Source organism: Equus asinus, chromosome 24 (genome assembly GCF_041296235.1).
Source record: "Equus asinus isolate D_3611 breed Donkey chromosome 24, EquAss-T2T_v2, whole genome shotgun sequence".
NCBI lineage: Eukaryota > Metazoa > Chordata > Mammalia > Perissodactyla > Equidae > Equus > Equus asinus.
This window is the reverse complement of record NC_091813.1, coordinates 64478368-64501206: the sequence shown is the minus strand read 5'-3', so window position 1 is coordinate 64501206 and position 22839 is coordinate 64478368. Positions and strand designations below refer to the sequence as shown.

At 39.3% G+C, this 22839-nt stretch overlaps 1 protein-coding gene across 11 annotated transcripts in view; it reads left to right on the top strand.

Annotated features, from left to right (window-relative positions):
- The window catches only part of STX7 (syntaxin 7), a 65205-nt gene extending 43581 nt beyond the window's left edge, over positions 1–21624 (top strand). Inside the window, exons 9-14 of one of the 11 annotated variants that reach the window (XR_011497862.1) lie at positions 73–155; positions 3766–3974; positions 4077–4352; positions 5730–5788; positions 6159–6289; positions 6552–7770. Coding sequence is in view for 2 of the 11 variants with exons in the window: in XM_014828893.3 (XP_014684379.1) it covers positions 73–155; positions 2460–2552 (176 nt within the window). In the remaining 9 variants the exon portion in view is untranslated. Of the gene's footprint in view, positions 1–72; positions 156–2459; positions 5144–5729; positions 5789–6158; positions 6290–6482; positions 7771–21198 lie in introns of those variants that run through there. The other 10 variants (XR_011497861.1, XR_011497860.1, XR_011497857.1 and 7 more) reach the window with 10 other exon arrangements.
- Positions 21625–22839: the final 1215 nt, after the last annotated feature.

Sequence of the window (22839 nt, the reverse complement as noted above, 5' to 3'; positions counted from 1 at the left end):
CTCTATTACTGGAGCATCAACACGTGTTTAACAGTTTCCCGTGTGTGTGGGTGGCTGTGTTTTATTTTAAAGACAGCATAGAAGCCAATGTGGAAAATGCAGAGGTGCACGTTCAGCAAGCAAACCAGCAGCTGTCCAGGGCGGCGGACTATCAGGTAATGTGGAACATAATCAATTGTCCTATAACTTAGACTTTAACTGTGTGTTTGTGCATGTGTGACCAGGTTTAAAGTGGCTGGAGATGTTGAATTTTAATATCCCATGGAAGACAGGTCAGAAGTATGCCAGTCAGTTTAAAACTGAGTGTAGACTGTCTCCTCTCAGGACGGAACCAGAACCCTGGCCCCCGGGGCTGGAAGTCTGGTGTTTAGAGTCCTGAGGGGTCAGTGGAGAGCTCCAGGCTCTCCTGCAGACTCCGATGTCTCTGTGACATCCCAACCCAGAAACCTCTGGGAGAGCCTTCTCCCCCTGTTTCTGGCTGTTCCCTTCTCTCTCTGCTTTCTTTTTTGTTGGTGACACTCTGGACTAAGGCAAAGATCCTTGTCCTAGAGAGATGTCTTTAGGTCCTGTGGAAATTATATTTGCTTGGAGTGTCCTTGACCAGTAGGTCCTATGTCAGCGTTCAGCAGACCCTTCACCAGGAATGAATGGATTTCCTAAGTGAATCAGGTTAATAGAGGGAGTCCGTCTGTCTGTCAAATGTAAAGTGTATGTAAGTCTATACAAGTAGTAGGACCACAGACTATTAATGTGTCTCATCATATGTGCTTTGATGCTCGGCAAGGATAAGGCCAAGCTCTCTGGGAATCCCTAAACACCCTAGCATTTGCTTTCCCTTTTAAAACTCCATTTTTGTTGTTGTTGTTGATAATTATTTTCTCAGACCTTACCTTCTTATAAAATATCTAAGATATTGTCATCATCTTAGATATTTAAATTGCGTTTCACTTTTCTCACTAACCTTGGAAGTTCTCTATAGTTTCAATGCCATTTTTCACTGAACGAGTCACGATACATTCACTGATGCAGAGAGAACAGTGAAGTGGTGTAGAGAGTGCTGAGTTACAAGCCAGTTGTCTTCACCATGGAGTAATTCGTGTCTACCATCTTTGTGCATGAAATTCAGATCTGCACCTCATCAGAGTTAATGTCACTGTGTCAGGCACTGTGGGCATCCTTCAAGAGCAGTTGAATGCACACACACAAACACACACACAGTAATCTGTAAAGGCCAACAGTTGTAACTGCTCAAGCACAGTGTTGAGTAGGACTCATCAGTGAGTGGGCTTACATGTTGTTTAGTTTTGCTTTTGGATTTTGGAGGGATGTAGACATATCGCCAGGTTTTGCTTTTCCTCTTCCTTGTGGAAGGGCAAGCCCAGAGCAACCTGGGGAAAGGAACATATCTTCCCAAGCTGCACCTCCAGAGCTGGAGCTGCCCCTATACTGGATCCCACAGGCCCTGAGGGATGAGAAGAGAGCCATCCTGGGCCGGGAGGGGAAGCCTTGATAGAAGCTCATGCCTCTGCAAATACGCTGCTTCCAAAGGGGTTGGGTGGACCGGGAGAGTTAAGGAAGGTGAGCGATGCCTTTCATTGCAGCAGCCGGGCACCTCACTGCTCCCCACTAGGGAGGGCGCCCTGGGCAGCAGAGAAGCTGTGGTGGAGAGCCACAGCGCTCGTAAACGTACATTGCACACGGTAACGAGCAGAGACCACCTGGGCTCCAGGGAAATATGTAGATGTGAGATGTGGAAACTGAAATACTTACAAATGTTTGTAGTTTGTAAGAAAAAGGATTCCTGCTTGTTGCTGTGAGATACACAAGCCATTACAGAAATCTACAGCTGGGTGGGAGTGAAGACTAGAACAGAACTCTAAACCTTTATATTTTAAATGACTGTATTATAATATTTTTTTAACTTTGTTTTTTATTTGTGTGTTGAGATTTTGAATGCAGTTTGCATTAATATTAAAGAATGGGAATGATTTTGGAAACTAGTAAATTTACTTTAGGAAAAATTGCCAGACACTTAGACTTGCTGACACTTTCAAATAACTCATTTTGAAGAGCAGCTATTTGATGAAAGTTTAAAAATATATAAACTTTTAATCTATTCTTTGTTTTCATACATAGGTAACCTCAGTCTGTTGCCTAAGTCAGTAATTTTTATTTCTCTATGTCTTCTTTTTTAAGCCCAAACACACCCCCAGAAAAATTACCAACAAAAGTTGAATAATTACTCCCTGAATTATACCATTAATTCAAGAAGAATATTTTTCAAAAGAAAAGTGTCATATATATTGAAGAGATTTTTGAGAAGCAAAAAAATACAGCTAGCATTTTGAGGGCAGTAAATTACCATTGATTTTACTTTAGAAATGAACCAGATGATTTTCAGTTGCTATGGAGATGCTCCACTCCACCTGTAAACATGTTTTTGGTTTTTGCATCTACAGCGCAAATCCAGAAAAACCCTGTGCATCATCATTTCTATCCTTGTCATCGGAGTTGTAATTATCAGTCTCATCGCATGGGGAGCAAGCCGCTAAAATTACAAAGGAGCACACTATTGCACTACATTATCTAAATTATGCAGGAGGATGCCTGTAATCGTGTTGTGGTTTTTTGTTTTTTTTAAACGATGGTTCCCATATTTTGTTATTATTTGGGGGGAATTTTCCTTTGGATTAGATCTGATGTTTTCTAATAGAGAAAGTTTTTCTAAGTATCACTGCTGGCATCACTTCCGTACTTTTCAATCTAATAACTGTTAGGCTGTTGCCCACATTGTGTATGCCTCCCATGTATAATTTATTTATCCACTTGACTTAGTTTCCGGAATTAGTAAATTTAAAGGTACATGTGTTCTGTGTGCCTCTCTCTGTCACAGTGTAACAGGCACCCAGATTTGTGTTAACCTAGACTAAAAATCTCAAATTTAATTTTGACTTGGGCCAGCAGAGGAAATATTGTCGATAACTTAAAAAAATTAACATATCTGTTTGTGGTACTGTTTTTCTGGTTCATAGCAGCACAAATTGTCTATTTAACTTTCATTGTTGGTTTTGTCTTAAGACTTGTTTTCTCTGAATGAAATCAGTGAATGGTTTCCTAGTATATCTCATACTCCTGATGTGTATATATGAAGCATTTGCTGGAGGTTGCCTGGTAAAATTCTAAGGGTAGACGGTTTCTATATAGGCTCTGTGTAAGTCTGACGTTTGCTGGGGAACGTGTAGTCACTGCAAGTGTCTGATGTAATTTGGAGGAAAAGTATGACAAATCAATACAATGTTGCGTTAGAATTCTGAAGGTCCCCGCTTGTTATTTGCTGTGTATTCCACAGCTGTTATGATGGAAAGTTAATTACCTTCCTTATGTCCTGTAGAATCATGGTTACGTTTGTATCCTTGGCTCAGATTACTTTTGAGAAGTTGCTTTCACACAATTATCGTTTTTCAGCACCTAACCCTTAAAATTTAGCGTTTACCTTGGGTACCGTTTTGTACCATCCTTCATAGAAAAGGAATTGGATGTTTACCAATTAACTCACTTACCTTTTTTAATCAATGTTGTTTTAATGCACTAACCTGAAAACTGTAAAGGGGATTACCTTAGTTTATAGTTTGTATTTTATAATGTTCTTAAATAGCGGTTTGATAGTAAAGGCAATGTTTTACATGGCAAGCTGTGAGACTTCAAATGGGAACAAATAAAATATTAAGTAACTAACTAAATTGTATCTTTGCAACCAAAATAAAGGTGATTTTAAACGTGTCTGGATGGTTCTATTTCGTGAGGACTCTTCTTCCGTGGGCCTGACACTTACACCTTACGCCTTCGCTGCTGTGCCGCCTGCACTCTCAGCAGAGGAGAGGGGGCCATGCGGCAGCCGTTCTGCATCTTTCTGGAGGACCCGTTTACTCAGAAGTTTTTATTTTGGCGATGTTAAAAGGCGTTGCTGCTAAAAGGTAGAAGCTGCTTTGCACGTCAGCAAAACTCAGTTTCTTCCACAGAAGAGACTATGGGGAACTGTTTTTGTGAGTGAATGATTAGAGACTTTGTGTTACCAGAGTCGGCCTGCTTTCGCGAACACAATGGGCGATGCGGGGAGAAGTCGTACAGATACCAGCTGTTCTGGAGTCAGTGCAAGCCCGGCAGGCCTGCTTGGACCTGTTCTTCCTCTGCAAGTGCACAGAGCAAGAGCTGTTTCGTGTGATGAGCCAGTAGCTTATGGCCGTATAAAAATCCCAGTGGCTTCCACAAGTCACTTCCATTTTTTGCCATAATTGTACTTGATGACTTTTATTTTCATACAGGCAAATGCATTTACTTCTATTTATTTCACGGTAAGTTCCCTATAACAGCAAAAGCACTTAATATTTTGGCATGATTTTAGCAACTTTAAAATGTGGTATTTTATAAATTATTTTAACTGGGACATAGATCAGTGGTTAAAAACAGGAACCTCAGTGGCTTGCATTCTTTTAAGAAACGTTAATTTTGCAGGAAAAATTTATACACAGTATTTGGAACACAAAGAGTAGTCTTGATTAGAAAAGATAAAATGAAAAAAAAGTACAACAGCCAAATTTTAAAAATTCTTAGTTTTCCTTTAGGTTTGTTTTAGAATCTTTTTTTTTTTTAATTTTTTTTATTTTTTTTTCCTTTTTCTCCCCAAAGCCCCCCGGTACATAGTTGTGTATTCTTCGTTGTGGGTTCTTCTAGTTGTGGCATGTGGGACGCTGCCTCAGCGTGGTCTGATGAGCAGTGCCATGTCCGCGCCCAGGATTCGAACTAACGAAACACTGGGCCGCCTGCAGCAGAGCGCGCGAACTTAACCACTTGGCCACGGGGCCGGCCCCGTTTTAGAATCGTTTTGAAAGGCAAAGCTTACACCATGGAAAATGAAATTAGAGTTGTTTTCGTGACTGTCAACGTGTCTGAACCTGTTTGAGTCAAACTGAGTCTTAAACTGAAGAAGATTCCTTATCAGGTGACACATTGTTCATTTTAGTGGCTCCAAAGATGTACTTGAATGACACCGATTGAGATTAACCAGCCTCTGTGCTTAAAGTGAATGACAGTGTGGTGTGAAGTGTTTGGCCCTGTATTGCTCATTAAATATTATGGAAAGTTCTGGTTTTGCACAATGGTTGATGGTAAAAGAGTAACTGGTGCTATTGCAACGTAGTGCCTTTTAGTAGGCAGGGGATCAACTCTGAAAAAGACAGGTCCGGGCGCAGGTGGAGCTTGATCTAGGACAGCAAAGTATGGGTGCCGCGTCTGGAGTCAGGCCCAGTGAACATGCTGGATGCCCACTAGCAGCTTCCACATCAAGGACTGGGAACACAGCACCTTGAAGAGGTTGCTCCTGGGTTTTGCGACGTCTTCACTGCTTTTGTTAAAAAATGGTAAAATTTGGTACACAAAAAATAGTGTTTTGAATATGGAAGGTTTTTAGACAGATTTATAATGAAAAAAGAAATGACTTGAAGGCTTCTTGTTCCACAAAATTAGTCTGTGGTTTAGCAAAGCACAGAATAGTTTTTGTAGTTGGTGTGATTTTTGTTTCTTCGTGTAGGAAAAAGAACGTCATAATAAAAGATAAAGCCTGTGTAAAGAAAAAAAAGTCATTGTCCACCTTAATAGTAAAGAACGATTCACCAGGATAACTTATTTGGCATTTACTTTTTGAAAGGCACAATTGGCTGTATTTTTTACAGATGACCAGGCTGCTGCAGTAAAAATTAAATTTCAAAATGGGATACAGAGAGTTGTTTGGGTAAGTTATGAGTTGAATGACATTTTTAGCTCATTTAAATATGATGAAAATTCCTCATTTCCTGGTAAAGAACATCATCAGGCATCTTCATTTCCTGAACAAAAAAAACAAAACAGTTGTTTGTGTATTTTCGTGATTCACTTAACGCGACAAAAACTGACACGTGGGTCCCAGACTGCCTCGGTCTGCCCTAAGATTTGAGCAGCTTGACCTCTCAGCAAGGAAAACACTTAGCAAAATGTACACCAGCAGGAGCCTAGGAGTATTACAGTGTGCACTTGTGTGACAGAACACACGACATCTCTCCTTAACAACTGTCCAGACAGAGTTCATAAGCCAGTGAAGATAAAACCATTTTCCCCACGTTTAGGAGTTTGTGTCCTCAAAATACTGCAACACGGGAAAGAAATTGCCTGGATGTAAACATGCAGGGTCATCTTCCTTCATTTCAGCTGGGTTTCTCAAAGTCAGATTCAGTGAAGAAGCATCTCATTCACGAAGGTAAGGAGACCTGTGGGAAACTTGTCTTCCCTTAATGCTAATTTAAACTGTTTTAACATTTCTATCAGGGTTCAGCCAGGAAAACAGCCACTTGATAGAAGCATAATGGGTTTCAGTGTGGGGAGTTAGAAGCTTCCGTGAGCATCAGAAGGGTGGGGTGAGCCAGGGAGCTGAATCTGCAGCACCCTCTCAGGTGGATCTCAGGAGCTGGTCCAGGAGCTGCTGTGAATCCCGAAACATCCTGAAGCTCCTGTCGTCTCAGCCTGCAGCGCTGACGCCAGTGAGTCTCGAGGAGCTGCCACGGCCGTTGATTGCACCGGGGCAGGTGATCTGCAAGAGATCTTGAAGGTGCTGTGATGCCCACGTCTGCTGCCAGCCCACACTTGCGTTGCAGCAGCCCGTGAGGAACCTCCCAAGGTCATGGAAAAGACTCTCCTTGGTCCACTGTGACTTAGAACTGGAGAGCGAAGGAGATTCTGGGAAATGTCGTTTCTGGCTTCCCTGCGATGCAGAGGGCACTGCAGAACAAGGGGTCAGTGATGCTGAGCCCATGCACAATAGTGAACACTGCTATGTGGAGGGAGCACAAACCACGCGAAGCAGAAAGCCTCACCAAGTTCTCTTCCAGTAGGAGCTCTTTGATAGAAAAAACTTAGAAGCACTGCTTCTAAATGGAAAGTCGCTCTTCCCAACCAGAACAAAATCTCTATATATGAACATTCTGGAGCCCCAGGGCCTCAGTCCTACCCCCCACCCCCGTTTGCCCCCCATAGTTGCTCAATAAATGCTTGGTTAACTTAATTTGGCACCTATTTTGTGCCAGGCTGCGCCATGCCTGAGCACTGAGGGTATAAGAGTGAACCCAAAGGACATGGTCCCTGCCCGCAGGGAGCTTGTAGTTCAGCATTCACTATGTAAAAAGCACTTGATGTGTTAGGAATAAGAAACCCCCAGTGGCTGAGGAGGGGGGAGACAAGGAGGAAAGGGGGGTGTGAGGAGGGATTCACACCCTTCGGACCACCAGGCACCTCAGAACTGGGGACCGTTCACTCTGAAGGCCTGGCTTTCTGTTTATTCTCTTCCCCCCTTAGTAACTCAATTTGATTTTTTTTAGTTTACAGACTACTAGAAAATTGATAGTTTGCTAAAGAGTAGCTACTAATCTGAAAGGTGATCTGTATGTAATGTCTCCAAAAAGGAGCCTTTCTTCTTTTGATGACGGGGTCTGGATTCAGAGCTAGGGTGTGCTGATAGTCAGGACTGACATTTATAGGACTTTCACAAAATTATTGCTCCCGATAGAGGGCAGAGCATTGGAAAAAGGAGTTAAGGGACATTTGTAATCTATATTTCTTCAGAGTGCTCTCAAAGCCAGTGCATCACATACACTCCTGGTAAACAGTACCTTAGAATGCTCTGAAGCCTATCCTATTCCTTGGCAAAGTTTTTTTTGTAACAAAAGGGAATAAAGTACACCCTCATAATGCCTTGTGGTAAGCCGTTTTCTCATAATTCAAATACTGTGTCAATATGTCCATTTTAATCCTTTTTTGGGCAGTCATTTGGTTAACATGGAAATTATGTAATGTTTTTCTCCAAATAATCCTGATTTTAAATGTAGAAATAGAACTAAGGAACTGACACACTGCATAGATTTTTATAGACACTGTTGCTTCTGGCAGGTTTTTAAGAGGTTGGTCACTTAAATTACAGTGGGGTTCCTGTAGGTTTTGTGTAGTGATGGCATTTCTGCTTAAAATGTAAGTGGTAGAAAGCAAAACCAGACTTCCTGTGCCGTCGGTACACGCATAACACCCTCGCTTGTTGTAGAGGGAGTCTGCTAGAACGGAGCTGAGTCTTTAAATAAACTTGAAAGGGTATTAATTCACAGTTTGGCAAACCCAAAGTACAAATTTTTAAGTGTTTACTGTAAGTACTGTTAGACAGTAGTCTCTGACTCCAAAACCTATTAGCCTTGGTGGAAACCTGAAAAATGCAATGGTTTAGCCTCGCAAAAAATTTGCTGGTACTACTTTCAGTTTCTAATGCCTTCTGAAAGTTTCCTTTCAGATGATTAGTGGTAGGTCTGAAATACTCTAGTCACACCCGGATAGGAGAACCACATTTACACCTCAGAAGGTTTAACCTGAGCAAGATGCCCGCTTTTAGTAACTTGCATAGCTGAAGACCTGATCATGAAAAACTTTCAGGTTAAAGCTGAACCGTCTGTCAGTGATGATTCTAGAAACAAAAAGCTGAATTATAATTTAGTGGAGAATATTAGATTTTATTTCATTCTTTTTCTAAACCTAGATTCTGTGTTATTTTAAGTTCATTTAAAGAGATTTTTAGTGGACCTGACCATATCCGACCTCTTTGCAGTGCCAAATTTAATGTGTTAATCTCCCTGAAGGTTACTATGATTTTAACGTTATTATTTTGTGGTGGGGTACATACCAAAATTTAGTAAGGTAACCATCATGTATCATTTAAATTCTGTCTCAGATGCGATGGGATATTATTTTTTCTAAATTAGGGGTACTCTGTTGTCTGCCTTTTCCTGATTTATGATCAAATATTTTTATTAGGAGTCTTCTATGCTGCGGTAAACTGGAATGGAGGCAATTGACCACTGCTCTCCTTTGGAATGGCATGGACCCTTAAGAGAAAGAACCCATTCTCCCTAAAGTATAAAATATGTTTAATGTTGGTATTTTAAATTAAACTTTTATTTTGAGATAACTGTAGATTCATGTGCAGTTCTAAGAAACAACAGACTCCTCTCACGTACCTTTGACCCAGTTCTCCGATAGTAACATCCTGCAAAACTATTGTACAATGTCACAACCAGGATATTGACAGTGATACAGTCAATATACAGAACATTCCATCCATTTCCATAGAGAACATTTCCCAGCACAAAAACCCCTCCTGTTGCCCTTTTATAACTACACCCACTTTGCTCCCTTCCCCAACCCCTCCTTCACCCTTGGCAACCGATCATCTATTCTCCATTTTTAAAATTTTATTAGTTCAATAATGTTATATAACTGGAATCATATAGTGTGTAAGCTTTTGGGATTAGCTTTTTCATTCCACGTAATTCTCTGGAGGTTCGTCCAGGTTGTTGAGTATATCAAGGTATCAAGAGTTCCTTTTTCAGTGCTGAGTAGAATTCCACAATGTGGGTGTAGCATGGTTTGCCTAACCATTCACCTGCTGAAGGACATCTGGATAGTGTGGTGTTGTTATGATTAAAGTTGCTATAAACATTTGTGTACAGCTTTTGTGTGAACATTGTCTTCATTTCTTTGGGATAAATGCCCAGTAGTGCAATTACTGGATCATATGGTATTTGAATGTTTAGTTTTTAAGAATTTGCCAAACTGTTTTTCCAGAGTGGCTATACCATTTTACGTTCCCACCAGTGATGTTTGAATAATCCCATTTCTTCACTTCCTTGTCAGCATTTGATGGTGTCCCTATTTTTTATTTTAGTTATTCCGATAGGTGTTTAGTGATATCTTATTGTGGTTTTAATTTATACTTCACTAACGGCTTTTTACGTGTTTGTTTGGCAACTGTGTTTCTTCTTCAGTGACGTGTTTCTTCACGTCTTCCTTTTTCTAGTTGGACTGTTTATTTTTCACTGTGGGGTTGTGAGTGCTTTTCTTTAACAGTAGGTATTCTAGATTCTAGTCGTCGGTTGGATATGTAAGTCGATTTCAAGTACTTTCTCCCAGTCTGTAGCTTGTCTTTTTTTCCTCTTAACAAGGTCTTTCACAGAGCAGAAGTTTTTAATTTTGATGAAGTCCACTTTATCAGTTTTTTCCTTTTATGGATCATGCTTTTAGGATCGAGAACTCTCTGCCTACCGCTGGATCCCAAAGCTCTTCTCTCTTACCTTATGTTCTTTTCTAAAAGTTTTGTAGGGTTACAGTTTACCTTTAAGTCCATGATCCGTTTTGAGTTAGTTTTGCATGAAATGTGAGACTCAGATATAGGTTCATTTTTTTGCATATGGATGTCCAGTTGTTCCAACACCATATTTGTTGTAAAGGCTATCTTTCCTCCATTGAATTCTTTTGCTCCTCTGCCAAAAACCAGTTGGACAGAACTGAGTTAATGGGAAAAAAACCAATTGGATATATTTGTGTGCGTCTGTATGGGTTAGCTGTCGTATCCCTTTGAGCTGTGTGTCTGTACCTCCACCAATACCAGGCAGTGTTGATTACTCTCTTTAATAAGTCTTAAAATCAAACAGACTGCTTGCTTCTGCTTTGTTCTTCTTCCAAATTGTTTTAGCTACCTTAGTTCATTGCCATTCCATACATGTTTTAGAATAACCTTATCTATATCTACACAAATATCTTGCTGGGATTTCGATAAGAATTATGTTAAACTGGTATATCAATTTAAGGAGATTTTCCATTTTGCTATGTTGAGTCTTCCAATGCATGATCACAGGATGGCTCTTCGTTTATTTAGATCTTCTCTGATTTCTTTAGTCAGTATCGTGCAGTTTTCAGCATATTAACTTCTATACATGCTTTTATTAGATTTACACCTAAACATTTCATTTCTTTCGAGATTGTAAATGATCTTGTGTTTTAATTCCCATATTCTCATGTTTATTGCAAGTATACATACAATTGATTTTTGTATGTTTATCTTGTATCCTGAGACCATGCTGAATTCACTTATTGGTTTCAGGAGGTTTTTGTTGATTTCTTGGGATATTTTACATAGACAATCGTGTCATCCTCAAATAGCAATAGTTATATTTCTTCCTTTCTGATCTGTGGGCTGTTTATTTCCTTGCCTTGCCTTAATACAGTGCCTAGAACTTCCACACTCTATTGAATAAGAGCAGAGAGAAGAGGTATCCTTGCCTTGTTCCCAGTCTTAGGGGGAAAGGAGGCAGTGTTTCGCCATTAAGTGTGATGTTAGCTGCAGCTTTCTTATAGATACTCCTCATCAAGTTGAGGAAGTTCTCTTTTATTCCTATTTTTCTGAGAGTTTTTATCATGAATTGGCATTAAATTTTGTCAGATGCTTTTTATGCATCAATTGATAGGATCCTATGGTGTTTTCTTCTTTAGCCTGTTAATATGGTAGCTACAAATTGATTGATTTTTGAATATTAAACCAGCCTTATGTCCCTGGAATAAACCCCGCTTGGTCATGGTGTGTAATTCTCTTTATGTATTGCCGAATTCTATTGGCTAATGTTTTGGTAAGGGTTTTGTATCTGTATTCATGGAGGATGTGGATCTATAGCTTTCTCTCTGTTGTAGTGTTCTGACTGGGTACACTTGGTGATTCTTCTGCTAAAATAAAATTAGTTCTTGGAGGAAGTACAACTCGTATAATATTTAGTTCATTTCCTTGCACGTTAGAAAGCAAGTTAATCACTAAGGGCTGTTACAAATGAAAGTGAGTTAAACTCACCGTAGTTGAGAAACAGGAAAAGGCTGTGATTCTGAGACGAAGTTATGGATACCAGGCAAAGTAACGAAGCTGAACCTGACTCCTGCATAAAACCAGGAATCCTTTAACATGTGAAAGTGGCCCCGGGTAGGTGGACTCTAAAAAGTGAATGAAAATCCTCTCTGAAGGAAACTCTCTCTAATTAATGCTTCTAGATTAACTAATCAAACACCCAAGGAAATAAGCCATTTTGATTGAGAAACAGAAGATTTGTACACTCAAGGAATTCAGATATTAGGATTGGCAGAAGTGGAATACCAATTATAAAATGCTTAAAGAAATAACTATGAATTTAAATGAAAGTGAAATAAGAGATATGTACAAAGAAAAGGCAGATATTAAAAGAACCAAGTAGAAATTAAAGTATGAAATATAATAATTGAAATATATAACTCAATGGTTTAAGAGCAGATTAATGACAAAGGAATCATTTGTTGACTAAGAAAATAACGCATATGCAGCAAAGACAGTGAAACAGCAAATATGAATGACAGATTATGAGACGCTGAAGGATAGAATGAGATCTAATATGTGTGTAATTGTGGTCTCAGAGAGCAGGAAAAACGAAGGAGATGATTGCTGAGAAATTTCCAGAACGAATCAAAAACATGAATCCACATATACAAAAAACAAAATCTATATCAAGCAGGATAAGTAAAAGGACGCCAATGTAGTTTCCTTATAAGGAAACTGCAGAACAGCAACGACAGAGAGATCTTAAAAGCAGCCAGAATAACTAAACATCTGCCTACAGAGGAATGACAAATTGACAGAAGACTTTTCAGTACCAAAAACTGAAGTCAAAAGATAGTGGAATAACATCATTAAAGTGTTAAGTGAAAGTAATTGTCATCCTGGAATGAGTGAAGTTATCTTTCAAGAACAAGGGCAAAATAAAGACATACTCAAATTTTTTTTTTTAAAGAATTTATGACCAATAGACTTTCACTTAAAGAATAAAGATGAATTTTAGGGTAGAGAAAAATGAAGGAAGGTCTGAGATGCAAGAAGGAATGATGAGCTAAGAAACTGGTAATCATGTCAAACATGTCGGAAATGTAAATAAAAACTGCCTGTATTAAAAAATATATTTGTGGAGTTAAAAAGAACATAATTAAAATGCTAGCAAAATGGCCTATAAGCCAGGAAATATGTATGTAGGGAAGGTGGGAGGGAGCACTTGCAAATCACTGTGAGGGGTCCAAGAACCATAGACCCTTTAAGATGGAAATTAAGCTAGTGAATAACTTTAGGCTTTGTTGACCTAAGTATTCATTGTAAATTTTCAAGGATAACCGTTGAAGAACAACAGAGTATAACTTCCAAGCCAATAGGAAAAAAATTCTGAAATAAGAAAAAAACCTTCTTTAAAAATCCCACCTCTGATAGACCAAAGAATGCAATAATGGAGAAAGAGCATAGAAAAAACAAAGATATGGAAGGCATAATAGATCAAAAGTTATAATAAATATAAAAGGCCTACCACATCGGACAAAAGAAGGCTCCATCTCCCAATATACAGTTTACAAAGAGAGAAGGCATGAGGTTATAGAAAGAAAAAAAGAATTAGAAGAAATAATGTAACAAGCAAATCTACCAAGCTAGGGTAGCTATATCAATATCAGCCCTTATAAATACTAAGTGAATTTTATAAATACTAAGTGAAAAGCCTTAATAGGGATAAAAAGTGTCTTAATAAAAATTTCAACTAATAAGGCAGGGATAACAGTTCTAAACAAAGTGGAAAAATCCGAAATTAATAGAATACAGAGAAAAATGGAGAAACCTGTTATATTGTATTTCATATACCTTTCAATTATTAGCGCAAGCAGCAAAAAAGTAAATATTTAGTACAACACAATAAACAAAATTGATTTAATGTGTAAAGGATCATGCACCCAAAAATTGGAGAATGCACATTTCCCTCAAGCATGCATAAAAAATTTAGAAGGAAAATGTTAGAAGAATGTTTTTGTGACCCCTAATTAGCAAAATATTTTAGAAAATATGCAGAAGATATTAACCATAATCTGTGTAAAATCAAGCACTTTTTATTTAAAACCTCTCTCCAGATAGCATTAACTATTTAAGAAGCAGTCAAGGCCAGTCAGCTAATCAATGTCTAATTAAAATCTAAAACTCTTTCCAGTACTCAATAGACGATATTCTATCTTAGGCTCCCTTTCTTAAGAACAAGAGCATGGTGTCAAATGTAACTAAAAATTTTTACATTTTTTTAAAACCAATTTAAAGGAGATTTTTCTACATTTTAAGAGATAAGGAACTACTTCTACCATAAAAGTTATACTCATCAGTTTTTCATTGAGTCATATTGAAAATAGAAATCACATAGTCACTATTTCTTGGCTGGCTACCAGCCATGCCACCCTCATCAGTTCTTAATGTTCCCAGACTTTCCTTTGGGATATTCTCTCTTGTCTATCGGGTAGCGGCCACGTGCTGTGGAATTGATTCCATCCGAACTCCAGAGATGGTGGGCACTACTTCACGTAAATCAGTCAGCCTGATCCCGTTCCTTTTGCCTCAGTGATTGGTTCAGGGGTAGACAGAAACCCAGTCTAAGCAATCAGCTCAGGACTTAACTCTCCTCCAACCTCCCATCCAGTTTGGGCAACACATGAACTCTACTGCTCTGGATGTGAAGCCGGGCGCTAATGCAACATTTTTTTCTTTTCCTGAGGAGGATTCGCCCTGAGCTATGCAGCTTCAGCACACAGACATGAGGTTGGGTAGTCATTCATTCAATTCATTCAGTATGCTGAGTGCTCAGTAAATGCTGGGCCCTGAGAACAAGCAGAATCTTATTCAGCAAATTCTGACACTGGGGACAATGAAATAGCTGATAGCTTACCCACTTAATTAGAAGCAAAGATAATCGCTTAAAAGCTTCATCCTTGTATCTAGGAAGACTTGTTTTTTCAATCAGGAATTTTAGTTCCAGGAAAAGAACAAGACAATGAAAACGTCGTATTGAAAGGTTTCTTTCAAACTTCTCAATCGACAGTTTTTACCCCAATCATCATGATGCTGCAAGGCTTCAGACACACAAGTGACTCTGTGTTCAGGCCAAGTACTTGGCCTCGGGAAGATGAATGATCACACCTACTCACCATATGATTATAAGGGTCAGGTAGTTTAAAAAGAAATTACAATCTGAATTGAACCAAGGATGAACAGTGTTGCTATTGAGCTACAAATCCCAGCTAATAAGCATAACCCTGTAAAGGGAGGTCAGTGTTTGGGAAACTGCGTGTTCTTGCAGAACGGCAAAGCTTTTGCAATATAAATAGTTGTAAGTGTACTAGCTTTCATCTTTGATGCCTTAACTCTCTGTGTTTAAAGTTTTTATATGCAGGGCTGGACTGAGAATTTTAGAAGCTCCAAATACTGAAAAAATTGTGGTGACAACCCTGTATGTAATTCAAAAGAAAATTTATTTTTTCAAAAGGTCATAAAACTCATATAAGTACTGAAATTAAAATTAATTTTTCTAGATTTTCTTGTTTTGAAATGCTGTATAAATTCATCACAGTTCAACTTTTCTTAGTCGTTCCTGGTTCGTCTGCTTTGGTGTTGCCCTAAGCGCATACTTAGCCTCTTGGTAATAATTCAGCATTGACTGCATTACAAATATCTATTAATCTTTCTGTAATTTCCAAAATATAGATGGAGGAGAAGAATGTTATTCTGAGAGGAATTTGATCACTCACAGCAAAGAGCGTGCTTTGATTTGGGGTCCTCTAAACTGAACTTTCTTCCTAAATAGTTCTAATAAGGAGCAACCTTTAATCCCAAATACAATACACAATGACAGAGAAACACGGGATTTAGAAAAACAAAGCAGGTCTTATTTTGGTACGCTACAATATTTGGTTTAGATTAAACATGATGGGAGGAGACACTCAGGTGTGTAAGGGTCACTGAGATTCACGGCTCAGGCCTTCTGCTGGCTTGCTTGTCCAAGACTTGCTGGTAATGTGCCTCAGAGAAGTAGGGTGAAGTTAGGCCAGGTATTTTTGACTAAATAAAGAGGAATGGTTAAAGGTCTACTCTTTTCTAATTTCCAAAGCTATTCCTGATTTGTAAAGTAGTATGATTTAACCTTTTTATTTTTAATCATTGTTTTAGATTTTTTAGAAATTTAAGAGAAAATTTAAAAACCATAGCTCCTGCTTAATGATTCCAATATGACATTTGTATTCTTCTTTTTCTTTTGAATCTAAAAATGTCAGGGCCGGCCCCATGGCCGAGTGGTTAAAGTTCCATGCACTCCACTTCGGCAGCCCAGGTTCCCAGGTTTGGATCCTGGGCGTGGACCAACTCTATTCATCAACCACACTGTGGAGGCATCCCACAAACATAATAGAGGGAAATTGGCAACAGATGTTAGCTCAGGGCGAATCGTCCTCACCAAAAATAAAATAGAATAAAATAAAATAAAAATCTCCTCAAGCTCTATGGAACACAGCAAAAAGAAATTGACTCTTTTTTCTTGGATGAATCAGTAACTGGAAAACACTTATATCGAGATCTTAAAGCAAGAATAAACATTACGTTCACTGAGGGAAACAAAAAATCTCAATTTTTACCTTCTTTCAATACTTTTTATTTAGTTTTTGTTTCTTTGCTTACGACTATTTTCAAATTATCTAAATTTTATGGTGTAATTGTCTTTTAGAGAATGACAATACTATTTGGAAGACATTCTTTTTTATTGAAGCAATTATTGAGGAGAAACAAGCACAGAGAGACTCACACAGGCAAACACATCCTACAGCGGCACAATTTTATTTATGGAATAGCATTTAAGTCATTGTTTAATACGTGGTGCTTTCCTTTGCATCATCAGTTATGCTAAGTTCTCTCAGACGCTTAGCTTCTTTGCCCTTGTAATGCCTTTAAAACTATTGAGGCCTGTTGGAAAAGCACTTAACAGGGAGAGGACAAATAGCCTTTCAGTAGCAATATTTTAAGGGACTAAAGCTAAGTAGTCGTCTCCATTTAAATTATAATATACAACTAGAGGATCTCACAAAGAATGAGAACACTGTAATTGAACCACAATCCTTCTTAGTTTACGTCAACATTCTGTCACCCATTCCCTAGGTCCCTCCCTTTTAACCAGCAAAGCAATAGTTTCCTTTTATTAAGACACTCTTCAGTGGGTATTGACTTCAGTTCCACAGCTGAAGCCACGAGAGGGAGAACTCCTGCTCCTTTCTCCTTATAATAACCATCATGATGTAAGGAAAATTGCACTGGGCAGGCTAAACAGGTAAGAAAGACGTTATTCAGGACTCTTGCAAAGGGAGAGGGAGACTGCACTCAACTCCACTGAGACAAAAGGTGGGAGAGTTTGTAAGCACCGAGGTGACCTAATGGAAATGTACAGGAGGGCACTAGTGAGGAGGTTGGTCAATGTCGTTAGGCCGTCTGTGTTTGCTGGTTGGTGCCTGTTGAGGTTAGGCTCCTACCTTCCCACAGAGACTGGGAGATAAGGACTCTATCTTTCTTGGTGATTATGCTTCAAAGGGATGGCTCCCAGGTCCTTGAGAAAGACATTCTTGGGCTGTAAAAGATTTACATCTCAAAGGGACAGAGAAAGAATTTATAATTGCAAGTTTTCTAAAGCAAATATTCAATGAAAGAAGAGGTATGTGTGTGTGGGGGGGGGCACCCATAGTTGAGAAGAAACCTGTCTAAAGTTCAGTCAAGCTGAGGGGAACTTTAAAACCATCTCAGCCAATAATTACTACCTTTTGTTGAGTTCTGCATGCCTGCTACTAGGCTACGTGTTTTACTTACACTTATTGGTAATCTTCCCAACAACCCTTTGGGATAGGTTATATTATTGCCCCATTTTACCACAGATGGATTTTAGAGATGAGGAATCTAAGGCTCAAAGAGTTTAAGTAATTTACCCAAAGTCACACAGCAAGTAGGTGCTAGAGCCAGAATTTGAACCCGGGGAGCCTGCCTGCAAAGACCATACTTATAATCACTAGACCATCCCACTTTATCTGTATTTCTATTACATCTTCAGGAGGATGATAGGATCATTGTTTAATGCTTCTAGAGGAGCTGCTTATAAAATATTTGCTGTTGTCAAGTCATCTTGGGAAGAATGACTGCCCTGTATCACTGTGGCAGCACAGTACTTACCTATCTGGACCTGAGATATTCCTACAAATGCCATAGCATATGCCTCTTAGTCTCAATTTTGGAGGAACCCCTGTCACTCTAGCTCTATACTTGCTCATAAAGAGTAATCCTAATTAAAAAAAAAATTAGGAAAGACTAGAGTAACAAGATAGACATTAAAAATATAATCTTGGAATGCAAGGTTGGTTTAATATTTAAAAGCAGTGAATGTAACATTCCATATTAATAGAATAAAGCAAAAAAACCACAGGATCATCTTAATAGATTCAGAAAATGCATTTGACAAAATCCAACGCCCATTCATGATGAAACTCTCAACAAACTAGGAAGAGAAACAAACTCCTTCAACCTGATAAAGGCATCTTCAAAAAACTCAAAGCTAATACCATCCACAATGGTGAAAGACTAAATGCTTTGCCCCTGAGATTGAGAATAAGACAAAGATGCCCATTTTCACCACTACTATTTAACATTGTATTGGTGTTTATCGCCAATACAATAAGCCAAGAAAAAGAAATAAAAGGCATCTAGATGGGAAATGAAGAAGTAAAATTGTCATTACTTGCAGATGACATGACCATTTATGTAGAAAGTCAGATGGAATCTACAAAAAAGCTACTAGAACTAATAAGTGAGTTTTGCAAAGTTGGAGGATGCAAGGTAAGTATACAAAATCAACTTACTTCTGTATACTAACAATGAACATTCTACACATGAAATTAGAAAATAATTTCATTCACATTAGCATCGAAATAAAATACTCAGGAATAAGCTTAATAAAACAAGTGCAAGACTTGTACACTGAAAACTATAAAATATTCTTGAGAGAAATTAAAGATATCTAAATAAATGAAGATGTATTTTGTATTTATTGTATCTAAGCTCGATATTGGGAGACGGTGATCATCTCCAAATGGATCTATAAATTCAATGCAATCTCTATCAAAATTCCAATAGGAATTTTTGTAGAAATCGACAAGCTGATCCTAAAATTTACATGGAAATGCAAAAGGTGTTTAGAGTTGCCAAAACAACTTTGAAAAAGAAAAATAAAGTTGGTGGACTAATCCTACCTGATTTCAAAGCTTCCTATAAAGGCATAGTAATCAAGACAACGTGGTATTGGCACAAGAATAGGAAGATAGATCAATGGAAGAGACTTGAGAATCCAGACATAAGTCCTTACATTTATGGTCAATTGATTTAATTAATTTGAACTTCATCAAAATTAAAACTTTTGTGCCTTCTGCATCTGTCACTGCAGGATTAGCCGTTGCTAAGTCAGCCTGAGTAGGAAGCAGACAACAGCTTGTGTTGGACAGACCAGAGCCCAGTGGGTGGGCCTTCTTTAAGACAAAGAACACAAAATTATGAATACAAAATTAGCTATGAAACTACTTAGAATGAGGACATAAATCACAAAAAAATTTTAATTTTTTTAAAAAGCACATTAGCACAAACATCACAAAATCTAGAAAAATAATTAGTGATAATGACAATGATGGTCTGCCTAACACCTCTATAACAATTTTTTTCCTACTTTTTGGGCTGAACACACTTTATCTCTTCATATGAAACACTTTGTCGTATTTTCTCTAGAAAGACTAGAAATGTAGTCCCATCTTTCCTCTACCATGAGTGATGGAAGTTGAGTGACTAGAAAGCTTTCTTGCAACTTCATCATTCATTACTCATAATGCCACATCTGAGTTTCGTACTCAGGCAGTGATCAGGAAAGTCATGGGAAAAGTCCAGCCTGTTGACACTGGGTATGGACCCTGAGGGCCCCTGCCACAGCAGATGGTCCACTTTGGTTAGATCTTTGCTGCCCTGTCTTCCCATTGGGCAGTACTTGAGACGGTGGACAGAAAATATTCTTGAGTCATGGCATAGTGGCCCACAGGCAGGGAGACATCTCTTTGGCCCTTCTCCTTGGGGTCAAAGATAGGATTTGGAGGCCTGAGGTTATATCTGGGGGGCCAGGATGATATAGAAGTATGCCTGGCAGCCTACTAGTCCCATTGCCCCAGGTTGTAGAGGGTGATCACCAGGCTGCGCAGTACTTCCTGCCTACTGCTCATGGCTAGGGCCACTTCTTCCCTGGTTACCTGGAGAACACAGCTAGCCTCAGAAAGGGTGCAAGTGAGAGGCCCTAAAGATTAAGGTCCATTAACAACACGGTAAATCTATAAATCCACCTCTGACCACAGCTGACATCTTTCTGGAGGGTGTCTATGTACATTGCCAAACACATCCTCAAAGCTTCCCTGTCACAGAAGGTTAGAAGGCAATTAGCCACATGCTCTCATTAGCATAACATCCCTACAAAAGACCTTGAAATCACTTCAGAATTTGGGTTTAGTCAAGTGCAGAAATGCCAATGGACAGACTGAGTAGGGTAAGAGGGATGGTGAGTATAGACGTGAAGAAAGACAGATAGCAAGGAGGGATGAAAGGGTCCTTTGGGGGGAAATTCCCAGTAGTAATTAAACTGCCCAGGAGTTAGGCTCCTCAATGGTGCTTGAGTGGTTTATTTTCCAACCTGTGAGGCTGCACTAGGAAGGAAAGAGATGAACAGAACGAATTGCCCCTGGGGCTACTTCTCTGCTGTGAGGACTTCTCTTTGAAAGAACTGGACAGACCGAGAGGGCAATGCTTTCCAACCAGCAGAGAGAGAAGTTAACGCTGGGGATCAGAAGGTGTATTGCAGACAGACAGGATCTAGGCAGGAGGCAGCATGAATGAGAGCATGAAGGGTGTTGCAGGGTAACACAGGCCAGGTCCTGATCAGAGTGGCCGTGGACATACCTTAGCTGAGGCAGCCAGCGCCATTTAAAGTCCAGGGACCTGGAGGCTGGAAGGAAGAGCTCTGGCATCTGGGAGGGAAGGTGGGGCCCCAGGAGATCACACTGGAGTCACCACCCCATAGGTCTAGCATGCCTGTGGGCATGTTGAAGGTGCTGGAAATCCTGGGGCAGATGGCTTTCCTGAAAGCAGAGCATCTGCTGGCACAAAGCAACCCATGAACTGGTGCTAATTGCATGCAACACACTCTCTGTTTTCTGGAAAATTCCAAGCAGACACAAGAAGGAAAGACCAGAGATTCTGTCACTTGATAAATTGAGGCTATTAATCTATCTATCAAATTGAAGGTTAAAGGTAGCCATACATGAGATACTGTTGGTGGGACTTAGGGGAACATCAGGTGACATATTCTGAATTGCCTTTGCTCTAAGATTTCTCCAGGAAGAACCATCTCCACCGTGTCACCTGGTCGCCTCCAGACCAAGAAATGACAAGCAGTGCGGTCCTGATTCTGCAATCAACAGCCTCTAATGAGGAGGTGCTTTTGCTGCGTTCCCCACCAGAGTCTCCTTGAACATGTGGCAGGGACAAAGGATGCTTCACTGCTCCTGTTGGCCAGCCAGCAGAGGGAGGGAGAATAACAGCTTATGCTTTGTAAACAACGCCGTCAGCTAAATTACCAGCACGTTATGATTTTATACCAATATGCAAATATAATGATCATGAAAATATCTTTATTGATTTTCATGTTTATAAAGATAGTCCATGCTTATTTTTAAACAATGTAAAAATATACAAAGCAGAAAACTGAAGGTTTCCAGTTATTTCCCTTCCCAATAAATATTAACAGTTTCGTTTATCTCCTTCCAGGATTTTTTCTATATAAACACCCGTATCTGTATGTATGTAACTCAAATCTTTCTAAGTTTTCCAGGATCTTAGGCTTACTTTTTGCATTAATAAAAATAAAATAGCTGGAGTCCCCATCCTGGGTATTTAGGAATCCAGCATTTTCTCCAGTTGTCTCAACGACTCCTGAGGAGGATGCGAATATAATGGTGGTTTATTACCTCTTGCTTGGATCCTGTTCCCAACTCAATTGCTTATTGGTTTGTGTTGCCTCCTCTTTACTTCTGCTGATATCTCCAGCTTTTCTCCAGTTTTCTTTTTTCAAAACCACAGTCTCATCTCCTTGTTTTCTGAAGCCCTACTTAGATACTGTTGTGTGATGTCAAATTTTACAGAAGGTTTGGGGTTTTGTAGAATATACAGAAATTAACCCTTGCTCATCGTATGCTTACATTTAACTTCTGCTTGGTTGTAGTTCATGGTCCTGTGATATTTATGGCGATTATTAGTAATTACTATGATATAACATCTTTTTTTTTTTTTTTGAGGAAGATTAGCCCTGAGCTAACTGCTGCCAATCCTCCTCTTTTTGCTGAGGAACACTGGCCCTGAGCTAACATCCATGCCCATCTTCCTCTACTTTCTATGTGGGACGCCTGCCACAGCATGGCTTGCCAAGCAGTGCCACGTCCACACCCAGGATCCGAACCAGCGAACTGCCAAAGCGGAACGTGCGCACTTAACCACTGCGCCACCGGGCTGGCCCCTGATCTACCTATCTTTAATGGCGAACACTCATAGTGTGCTTATAGGGGCCAGGCATTGTGCTAAGAACTTTTCATGCATTACCTCATTGAGTCTTCACAATAACCCCGTGAAGTAGCTATTATCACCATCATTATTTTACAGATAGGAAACTGAGCTTAAGATGCATCATTTCATGCTTCTATAAAATCATGGATGCTTTAGAGGTTTGTCACAGGATACGTATCTTCACAAAATGCACGTTTATCATAAAGTGTTAGCAAAGATGCAACTATTGAGTGTGATGGACACCTGCAGCTGATCTGACCGACTTTGTTTTTTCCATCTGTTCCAAAGGTCATAAAAAACATTTCAAACTTCAAGTAAATTAATAAAATAAAATAAAAGAGTGGGTCCACATGGAATACTAGCTTTCCTCCATGCTCCCAGTCCCACATACTTGAAGAATATCTTGAGAA